Here is a 10,521-nt window from a genome sequence, read left to right as displayed (position 1 = left end):
CACCATTTTAAAACGTGTTTGTTAAGGAGAGGTTTTCATATTTTTATAAAGAATATTTCGTTCTTATCTCCAAACGACGTGGGATCTCACAATTACATTACTTTCACGTCGTTTTATCGATCTTTTGTCTAACATTCTAAATGATTTCTACTTTTATTGTAGATCGAGCTGGTTCAACTTGAGAAAGAAATTGATGAGGGGGAACGGGAAAGATAAGCAAAAGGAGGGGAAACTTATGAAATACGTTTTGATGAAGTACAGAGGTTGCCTCACTCAAAAAAAGAGATCGAACCAACTTTTTGTTGTCACTTTTGGTTGCTTTTGCTTTTCATTATTTATGTGATACAATAAGAACAACCCCATCAAAAAAGACTGTCATTCATTGTGTGGTCAATGTTTTAGTTCATTTTCTAAGTCAATTGGGAGATGGGGAAGCCATGTCATCTATCTTTTTTATCTATCTAACAAAATTGTTACTCTAGTTGAACCCACATCGATATCGACATGGCTAACAATCAATCTAAGTCGTATCCATAATCTCATGATACTCAAATTTAAGAGTTAGCTTCATGGAAAATTCTCCTCATTGAGTTGTATGTAGTGCAATCGGGTTAGGTAAGAAAGATGATGCCTCAACCGGTTGCCATAATAATTATTAATCTATGACCCCTCCCCGAGAGGACATTTGATGGATCAAATGGTGGTGACAGAGGAAATTCATGCCTTGTCCACATACTCAAGATTAGTGGGAATAAGAGGGTCAAAAAGGTAAAAGAAAGAAATACATATATTAGCTTGTAACGATCCATACCCAGAATTTAGATTTGTCATGGCTTCGATATCCCCCTACATCTCTTGCAACATTGTAGCGATACCTACTGTCACGATGCCTACATCCCAGTTCTTCTTAGTTATCCTATTTTAAAGATCTCTCTTGTTCGAATGTAGTCTCGGTTCGTTGATATAACCCTCACTTACTTAGGTGTCAGTGTATGAAGTAAATAGGTCAACTATATAATTTAGGTCAACAAAATTGGAATAAAGTGAAAGAGTCCCTATTCTAAATTAATAAGATTAGGCTGTGTTGGTTTGACTCAAGGAGGTGCCAACTAAAAGAATCCAAGTCTTTTCACAAAAACCTTTTTGTAAAATAATGGAGTTCGGGTCAATACTTTTCTATACTATATGATTGGTGTGCCAAACTAGATGTATAAATGATTTATTTTAATGTATTTCGTGGTTTTAGCTCAGACTCAATTGCATAAGGTTGATTTCAGACATTGTTAAACTCAGTCCAATTGTTTCGGTGGAAAATCACCCAAACCAACCATTAAACATTTGGTCGGTCGGAGTTATTTATTCAAATTTTTATTTAAAAAATTATTATTTACAAATACTCAAATAGATTGGGCCTAGAGTTGGGCCTAATAAATGTGGGCTTTATGTTGAAACTTGAGTTAAAGCCCATTAGTCTCCCTATGAACAAGAAACGGAAGATCTGAGCCTTATATCTCATTGGTCCATCCCTCATCCATAAGTCCCAACAAATAAGATAAGATGATAAGTACACGTGGCAAACACCCATTTCCCCAAATTTCTCTACTAAATTTCACTTTCACATTTCAGATCCCCTTCTCCCCTTCCAATTTCTAGTTGCCTCAAAATCATGGCTTCCCCGACACTGATAACCCCATCTACTTCCAAATCTCAGCCTCTCATCATCCCTCTCAAACCCAAATCCTCCATTTCCGCCGCTGCAACAACCACCACCCACCATTACTCCCGCCGCCGCGAGTTCCTGTCTTTGACGGCCTCTGTTCTAGCGCCGTCGTGGGTTCTGTTCCCTCCAGCTCCGGCACTAGCGTCGTCTGACGAGGAGTACGTGAAGGACACAACCGAGGTGATAGGAAAGGTGAGAACGACGATCACCATGGATAAAAACGACCCGAATGTGGCGGCGGCGGTGGCGGAGCTTCGAGAAAGTTCCAATTCTTGGGTGGCTAAGTACAGGAAGGAGAAGTCGCTGTTGGGACGAGCTTCGTTTAGGGATATGTATTCAGCTCTGAATGCGGTTTCCGGGCATTACATTAGCTTTGGGCCGACGGCGCCGATTCCGGCCAAGAGGAAGGCCAGGATCTTGGAAGAGATGGCCACCGCCGAGAAGGCTCTGTTAAGAGGGAGATGAAGAATGATGTGAGGGATATTTCATCATTTTTTTTTCCCCCTAAAATTCGGTAATTATGATATTTAATATATATTTTTAGTTCATATTCTTCTAACAATATTTCCAAAATTCATATCCAATTTTTAAATTTTAATAATTTATTTTATTTTAGAAATTATTTTCAGGAAGAAATTCTATTATTATATTGAAATAAAGCCCAGAATTTTCTGGTGGGCTACCAGCAGGGCCTTCATTCTAAGTTGGGCCTTAACTTCTGCAATAAGCTAACGATACGGCCCAATACCACAATTTCCGTTCTCTTAATTTTCCGGAGATATCGGTTCCAACGACGTCGTTTCAGGCTTTTGTTTTTTTAATTTTAGCTTGAAATATTAAAAAAATGTTTTTAATGAAATATTCTAATTATTATTAATAATAATTTAATTAAATGCTCTATAGACCTTACCATAATCTTAATAGTATATATTTTCTCGACTAAATTATTTAGTAGCTATTACTTCGTATCGTGCTAATTAGTATATAGTTTTTAAAAATTTAATAAAACATTTGAAATGTTAATAAAAAAATCTATCTCAAATATGGTTATTATTAATTCAAATATTTTAAATACAATTTTGACCATTCAATAGAATATATTATTTTTTAAAAATACTTCAAAGATGGTAATACAAAAATCTGTTACCAAACTTTCATTTGTATTTTTCCTTTTTTCTTTTTTTAGGAAGTGAGTAATTCTCACTAAATATTATTTGACAAAAGTCAACCCTTCTTAAATTTCAATAAAATTGAGCTCAATTAATTTATTTTCAGATTAAAACACCCCTCGAGACTTTGTCCTTGTTACAAAATAATGTTGTCATCGACAAAAAGCAAGTGAATCTCGACCATGCTCGACCTTGACTTCAAAAACGATATTCTTCGGTATGATCCAACGGAGACTAACTATTTCACCGATTCTCGATTCCGGTAACAAAAGAGAGGGTATTTGAATATTCATCCTCTACTTTATTACATCCCATATCCCCCAACCACCCTTGAAGAAAAAAATATATAGCTTTAAAGGAGAAGGGGAAGTGAAATTAAAGGGCACAACACTTGGCATTCAACAATTTGGTCCTTTGTGAGTAAATTGTGAAGACTTTAGGGACCAAAAAGCAAATAAACTCCCCACCAAAACCATTTAATATCAGGGGTCTCAATTATCCATATTTCCATAATCTCTCTCTGTCATTCTCTTCTGGATTTCATCATTGACCCCATCTAAGATTGTCTTCCATTATTTGATGTTACATTAGCCCCTTGATTTATTACTTCCCAATATGAATATATATTATATGATATGATAATCTATAATAAGCTTTTACACTTAATCCATCCGTCACGTATATTAACATATAAAATTGATTATCTATACAATTATTAATCCAGGTGGGTGAGTAAAAGATAAGATAATAGCATTCCCATTTATCTTATAATAAAAATATATTTTTTCATTTTTTTTTTTTTTTAGTATTTTTAGTCAATAAATATGGAATAATTAATTTGGTCTAAATATAAAGACATGCAATTGTGTAATGAAATATATGTGTTGTAATTTTTTTAATTAATAAAAAAAAGTCAATAAATGAAAAGGACGTCATGAACGAATTTATAATGCGCTCCCTTTTCTTCAGAGGTACAGAGGACAGAGACACGTTCTGCTCTTCGTCGGATTAGAATTTAGAATATAAATGAGAAATCATTAACCGAATTCTTCCTCTTCTTCGTCTTCCTCTTCTTCTGAGTCTGAGTCTGAGTCTGAAACGATTGAGAAAAGAAGGATCTGTTTTTGCAGTTCTGTTCTTCCTTCCCCTGTTTTTGTGTGTCTCGCCATACTCTGATTTTTGCTCTGCCGTATCTTTTTCCCTTTTTCTGTTGGGTTTACTGCCTTCATTTCGTCATTTTTCTATACCCGAAAAAACTAATCATTAGTCCAGGAATTATGGGTTTCTGTTGAGAAAATTAAAGGAAAGTAATCCGTTCTTGGTTGCGTCGCGTATGTTCATTTCCTCCTTCTAGTTTTAGCCTCTGTTTTTCATTGAAACCCGTTTCGGGTTTGGGTGTTTTCTCTGTTTTGGCTATTTTTCTTTCTGGGTTGTTTCCTTTTTGGATCAAAAAGGGTTAAAATCTGAAGGATTGAAGAAACGAATTTGGGTTTTCTTTTTCTTAGTTCAAATAGTTCGTGGGTTTCCTCATTACCAGCGAGGAATCTGAGTGAATAAAAGAAGAAGAAGAGAAGAATCCGTAAGAACACGGTTTGTTTCTCTCAAATCCCGACAATATTTCTGGTCTGTTTTCTGGAATGGCGTCGAATTTGGATTGTTTTCTTCATTGCACAACCCCAGTGGTTCAATCCCAATTTCTCCCCAAGGTATGAAGTTCTTTAACCTCTTTCTCTTCATTTCATTTCATCAATTTTTAATGGGTTTCAATGTTTTTACAATTTACAGACAGAAATCAGGAATCTCAATCGAGTATGGCATCCATGGGAGAGAGAAAACATGGAATATTTTTCTCTGAGTGATATCTGGAACTGCTACGATGAATGGAGTGTTTATGGAGCCAAAGTTCCAATCACTTTAAGCAATGGAGAAACATTAACTCAATATTACGTCCCTTATCTCTCCGCCATCCAAATCTTCACTGGTTTTAGGTATCTCTTTCTCTCTCAATCTGATCATTTCAAATGGGAACAGAGTCCGGCGACGATTTTTAAGAGTTCCTCTGTTTTCTCAGGGTGGAAACAGAGTCCGGCGACGGAGATTCTTACAGCGATTGTTGCAGTGAAGAGAGTGATAGCGATAAACTATGGAGATGGGATGGAACTGGAAGCAGTTCCTCTGAAGATGGAGGATCCGAACAAGAATCACTTCTGCATCAAAATGATCGATTGGGTTACCTTTACTTTCAATTCTTTGAGAAATCAACTCCATATGGAAGAGTCCCTTTACTCGATAAGGTGCCTTCAAATCATTTTCTCAGACAGTCTTACCCATAAAAAAAGAAGAAAAAAAAGCTGTAGAAACAGAATCTTTTCTTCTTTTTTTATTTTTGTGCTGAATACTAATCTCTGTATTGGGAATGTTTTATAATGTTTTGTTGTTGTTCTTCCTGAGGAAGTGTAAATGTTCTTGCCTTATCTTCTGTCTAATCCACCAGAATTGTAAAGGAAGGAACAAATCTTAGATTCTTGATTTTTATGTTTTCCATTTGATGTTGAACTTATTATTATTCGACCCTTTTCAGATCAATGGATTAGCTCGAAGATTCCCAGGTTTGATGACATTGAGGAGTGTGGATCTGTCGCCAGCAAGCTGGATGGCTGTGTCTTGGTATTGTTCTACTCTGTTTCTCTGTTTTTGGAGCTTTGTTTATTGTCAAGATGATGAATAGTTTCTGATGATTTGAGGCCATTTTTTAGGTACCCAATTTATCATATTCCCATGGGAAGAACTATCAAGGACTTGTCCACTTGCTTCCTCACTTACCATACTCTGTCATCTTCATTTCAAGGTACTCTGTTTTTCTCCTCACAGAGCATGCTCTGTTTTTTAAGCTGTTATTCATGTTCTGAGCTGTGTGTGTGGTAGATATAGAGATGGAGGAGGAGGGAGAGATGAAGCGGCAGCGGAGGGAAGCCGGGGAAGGGATAGCGGTGGCGGCGTTCGGGGTGGCGACGTACAAGATGCAAGGGAGTTTGTGGGTGTCGGGTAACGGCGGTCGGGACCAGGAGAGGCTGGTGGCGCTGTCGAGCGTGGCGGAGTCATGGCTAAAGCAGCTGAGAGTCCAACATCATGACTTCAATTACTTCACTGGCCTTCGCCATGGCTAACACAATGAGTCAATCATATATCATTTTCTTCTGCTTAAAAACCCATCAATTTCATACTCTTAATGTATTCAAAGTTTTAATCAAATATACTGATCGTTTTGGTTTGGTTTAACGTCTAATTCTATACTTAATCAATGAGGAAGGATAAATATTGTTTTAGAGTTAACGTCTAACTAACTACGACGCTTGTACTTCTTCAACTGTACAGCATCGTGATTTTAACATACTCACAACAACCCTTAAGTGGGAACTCAAGCCTCAGTCACATCTTTCACAGACAACGCTTGTTCAGTCACATACATTGTTCTTACATGTATGTTCAACTGTTGTGACACAACATCGTCGCATCTCATTGTCATATTGGTTATGAACAACATAACCCATGCATCGCAATGTTGTCTCATGTCTTGGGACACATGTTAGAAACTAACCCATGTTCGGATGTACAAGATATGAGTAGTTATTGAATATTAGTATTCCATTGTAAATGTTGATATAGTTGACTAACAACCGAGCTTAATACCAAGACCTACCACCATAGTATAGGAATTATAGAGGTCCAACAATTAATTAAATTATGTAAATACATCTGCTATTTGCCACAAATTTAATTAATTAATTAATTTGAGAGTAACGTTGATAGTTAGTTTTTGAATAACAATTAGAACTATTAATCTCCATAAAATTAATTTGAAACTCTATTGTTCCAATAGTCAACCATCCTTTATAATCATTTAGTTTTTGTTATATTTTTTAAATTTGACTATCGGCGAAAATAGTGTTCATGAGCTGAACCGTTGACGGTTTATATAAGCCGCTATTTATTTAATTTATAAATTAAAAAGTAAATCTCACAAATTATATCCTTCTACTTTTCGACGATTATTATGAACATTAAATTTTGCTTAAGCAATTGAAAGATAGCTTAGAGTTTTATATTTACTTTGAGACATGACTTTTAACGAACTTATTGATATAGTGAAGTATTAAAACAACGTTATATTATAATTATCACCTTAAACGTATGATATCAAAATTTCAAAAGTTTTATCAGAACCCGTAGCTTTAAGGATGGAACTGTTAGTATTTTATTTCAAAAATAATCTTGAACTTTAACGATTTTTATTTATATATTTTAACTTTTAAAAAAAATTAAAATACCAATTTTTTTATTTAAGAGTAGATAAAAAGAAAATTAACATGTGAAAAATTGGAAGGTTAGGTGACAATAATAAATTGGCATGATTATTAATGTCTAAAAAATTGATAATTTTAATAATATCTTTTTAAAATAATATTTTAAAATATATGGAAAATTTTATTTATATAAGTCAAAGGAGAGTTGTGGAGATTGTGCATGCTCCCTTGGTGGGCCCCACTTGTATGAGATCTTGGTCATGGATGGTCTGTTTTTTTATTATTATTTTTTTCCCTTCATAAATATTTTTCTCATTTCAATAAGCCATTTAATTAATTTTAATGTGTGAAATTATACCTTTTTTTTATTATTATTATTTTTTAATTTTCAAGGACAATATTAAAATAAGTAAATTAATATGTACTTTTTCAATAATAAATAAATATATATAGTACTGCAATCAGCTGATCGTTTTCAATGATTGTTGAATTTTATTATTAATCTACTTTTAGTTATTATTGCAAATAATATAATGATTAAATTATCAATCTATTATATAAATTTGATTAGGGTTGGGTGATTCTTTTAGGGATGAAAACATGTTGAAGGAACTTTACGATATAACCATCACATTTTAACTACGTGTAAGATTTCACATCGGTTAGAGAGAGAAACAAAACATTTCTTATAAGAGCGTGAAAATCTCTCTAAATCTTGAAACAAAAGCTAAAAGAGAATAATATTTGCCACCGGTGAACTTAATTATTACAAATGGTATCAGAGATAAATATTAGTCGGTGTGTCAGCGAGAACACTAGATTCCAAAGAGGACGGATGGTGAGATCCTACATTAGTTTGAGAAGGAATGAGACATTTCTTATAAGGGTGTGGAATCACTCCCTAACACATGCATTTTTAAAATCATGAGACTAATCGTTGTACGTAACGAGCTAAAGCAGATAATATCTGTTGCTGGAAGAGTTTGGATCAAGGAAGAGGGTAGACCTTGTTATTGCACATGCATCTGTAAGCCATTGGACATGTTTCAGCCTCCTGAAGTGAAGCACAAACAAAACTAATCGTCACTAGTCTGCACGGCGAGCACGAGGCACACGCATGTGAGCAGTCCGGCAACCTTGACCCTGCTACTTCAACTGTCTCCACCCCTTTTCTCCCCATCGCCGCCTCTTCTACCGCCATCTTGCGGTGGTGGACATGACCTGCACACAAGTAGGTTAGTTCATGGCGGAAGGAAGGAAGAAAAGCATTGAAGACATGAAATGGGTGTTGAAGGTATGAGTGATTACGTGAGTTTTGGTGAGAAATGCGTTGTGAGGAAATGGGTGTTGGGAAAAGTAAGAAAGCAATGAAGATAATAGAAAACCAAGTCGAACCCTTCATGGTTTTGGAGTAGTAGTTCAAGAAAAGAGGTTACTTTTTAAGAGGCCTCCTTCTCCCGAGCTGTCAAATCCCCTTAATCGAGGCTCGACTTCTTCTACGGAGCCCTCTAACAAACTACACTATTTGTTCGATACTCGAGTCACTTTTGACTACACTTTCAAGACCCACAACTTTTTGTTCCACACTTAAGGATTCTATTGGCTTGACATGACTCTAATACCATGTTAGAAACTACGAACCTCCACAACGGAACTATATTGTCTACTTAGACTATAAGCCCTCATGGTTTTACTTTTGGTTTTCCCAAATAACTTTGATGTCAAAACATCGTTAAACATGGAGAGCCATCAGTGCCTCTATTGAATGCAAGAACAAAAGCGGGAGAAATTATTAGATGAGTCCGCTACAAACCCGAGCACTCAATTTGAAGTGTTTAGAAAAGAGGGGAATCAATAAATTTGTATCCTCAGTCTAATGTGAATGCCATTAATATTGTTACGAAAGCTTATGGATCTTTGTCATAGGCTGCGCCATGGACCATCTCTGTGTGTATACTCTGTTTTTTTCTTTTCCAATGTATTTGTACTGCCGTGGCTATGGTACCCCATGAACAATTAAACAGGAATTATTGTGGCAGACAACTGAACATTGAATTCTATTATATTTTTAAGGTTTCACCAACGTGGTACCCTTGAGACAGCCACATGTTTTTCTTAAGGTTTCATTAATGGCGTTGTGGAGACTCTCTGTCTGTCTCACACGACACCCATAACTCTGTTTTATTTAAAAATAGACATGGAACAGAGAAGCCAACGAAAACATACATCAAAAACCTCAATGGTTTGTGTTCCATTCATTAATGTCCACAAACACATAACAGTCCCCTAAAACAGAGCAATGGGAACCCAAAAGAACCAAAACCCTTCAATCATCTTCTCTCAATTTGTGACCTTAGCTCCAAATTTGGGCAATTTGGGCTAAGGCAAAAGAGACAAACACGAAAAACACAACAAGCAAACTATTTGTTTAACGAGCAATGCCCATCAAACAGTCATGGATACCGCACCAAAACCCAAATATGTTATGCTCTCCGACAACCACCAAGGCAGCCTCCGTCCTCCGCCCTACCGCCGTCACGTCCCGAGATACCATTCCAAGGCACAAGGCGGAGGCGGCGGCTGCGCTGGTTGTTGTTTGAAATGCATTTGTTGCTGTTACTGTTTCCTCTTATTCCTCATCTTTTCTCTGTTCGGCCTCGCCTATGTCCTCTTCTCATATTACAATCCCCAAATTCCTTCTTACGAAGTCTCTAGTTTCAATGTCCGTGTCTTCGACGTTAAGCCCGATTTCAGCCTCTACACCGAATTCATCGTCATCGTCACCGCCGACAACCCAAATCAAAACATCGACTTTGTCTACGGCAAAGGCAGCTATGTCTCTGTTCTCTACAATCAATCGGTGCTCTGCACCGGAGATATCCCCAATTTCCGACAGCCCTCCAAGAATGTCACCGACATAAGCATTTCCTTAACTGGGAATAGCGAATTTGGATCTGGGCTTCAAGAGGCGCTGATGCAGAACCGACACAGCGGCAGAATTCCTTTGCTGGTCGTGGTGAAAGTGCCGGTCACCATCGTTATTGGAAGGTTGTCGTTGAAGAAGGTTAATGTGTTCGTTAATTGTTCGTTGATCGTTGATAATTTGTCCCCCGACAAGAAGGTTGGGATTTTGTCGAGTAATTATACTTACGGTGCTGCCTTGTAAACTGTAAAGCACTGGGCATCATTTTACCCTTTCATTGCTCTCATCATTCTTAAATCTTTTTTCTATGTAAATACATTGTGTTTTTCACTTTCTTGTGATAGATGGGTGGAAAATAGGTAATTAAGAAGCACCCCTTTTTTTTTTTTTTTTTTTTTTTTTTTT

The 10,521-nt window shown here is 36.4% G+C and overlaps 4 protein-coding genes across 5 annotated transcripts in view; 3 read left to right on the top strand and 1 right to left on the bottom strand.

Moving 5' to 3' along the window:
* The first annotated feature begins 1,611 nt into the window (after positions 1–1,611).
* Positions 1,612–2,256, top strand: LOC111468326 (photosystem II repair protein PSB27-H1, chloroplastic-like). The gene has a single exon (XM_023113502.1). The coding sequence runs from the start codon at positions 1,667–1,669 to the stop codon at positions 2,183–2,185; it is 519 nt and encodes a 172-aa protein (XP_022969270.1). The 5' UTR covers positions 1,612–1,666; the 3' UTR covers positions 2,186–2,256.
* Positions 2,257–3,883: 1,627 nt separating this feature from the next.
* LOC111468258 lies at positions 3,884–6,168 on the top strand. 2 transcript variants are annotated; one of them, XM_023113418.1, is made up of 6 exons: positions 3,884–4,595; positions 4,675–4,877; positions 4,961–5,183; positions 5,471–5,556; positions 5,646–5,737; positions 5,821–6,168. In XM_023113418.1, exons 1-6 carry the CDS (start codon positions 4,527–4,529, stop codon positions 6,054–6,056), a joined length of 909 nt encoding a protein of 302 aa, XP_022969186.1. In that variant the 5' UTR covers positions 3,884–4,526; the 3' UTR covers positions 6,057–6,168. The 2 variants fall into 2 exon arrangements, with proteins under 2 accessions (XP_022969186.1, XP_022969185.1); XM_023113417.1 differs by having other exon boundaries at positions 3,886–4,595; positions 5,815–6,168.
* The window catches only part of LOC111468313 (E3 ubiquitin-protein ligase RMA1H1-like), a 22,445-nt gene continuing 16,859 nt past the window's right edge, over positions 4,936–10,521 (bottom strand). Inside the window, exon 4 of the transcript XR_002714730.1 lies at positions 4,936–4,946. The gene's annotated coding sequence lies outside the window, so the exon portion shown is untranslated. The remainder of the gene's footprint in view (positions 4,947–10,521) is intronic.
* On the top strand, positions 9,616–10,480 carry LOC111468301 (NDR1/HIN1-like protein 6). The gene has a single exon (XM_023113476.1). It carries the CDS (start codon positions 9,649–9,651, stop codon positions 10,357–10,359), a length of 711 nt encoding a protein of 236 aa, XP_022969244.1. The 5' UTR covers positions 9,616–9,648; the 3' UTR covers positions 10,360–10,480.

Source organism: Cucurbita maxima, unplaced genomic scaffold (assembly GCF_002738345.1).
Source record: "Cucurbita maxima cultivar Rimu unplaced genomic scaffold, Cmax_1.0 Cma_Scf00036, whole genome shotgun sequence".
In the NCBI taxonomy this organism is placed as follows: Eukaryota; Viridiplantae; Streptophyta; class Magnoliopsida; order Cucurbitales; family Cucurbitaceae; genus Cucurbita; species Cucurbita maxima.
The sequence above is the reverse complement of the archived record's forward strand: the minus strand, read 5'-3'. Positions and strand labels throughout refer to the sequence as shown.

What these genes read in the sequence shown, in the direction of transcription:
- LOC111468326 (XM_023113502.1), top strand. Translation starts at nt 1,667, where the DNA reads ATGGCTTCCCCGACACTGATAACCCCATCTACTTCCAAATCTCAGCCT.
- LOC111468258 (XM_023113417.1), top strand. Translation starts at nt 4,527, where the DNA reads ATGGCGTCGAATTTGGATTGTTTTCTTCATTGCACAACCCCAGTGGTT. An exon ending in AATCCCAATTTCTCCCCAAG is followed by an intron (nt 4,596 to 4,674) that starts GTATGAAGTTCT and finishes TACAATTTACAG; the next exon opens with ACAGAAATCAGGAATCTCAA. An exon ending in AGCTGGATGGCTGTGTCTTG is followed by an intron (nt 5,557 to 5,645) that starts GTATTGTTCTAC and finishes GCCATTTTTTAG; the next exon opens with GTACCCAATTTATCATATTC.
- LOC111468301 (XM_023113476.1), top strand. Translation starts at nt 9,649, where the DNA reads ATGGATACCGCACCAAAACCCAAATATGTTATGCTCTCCGACAACCAC.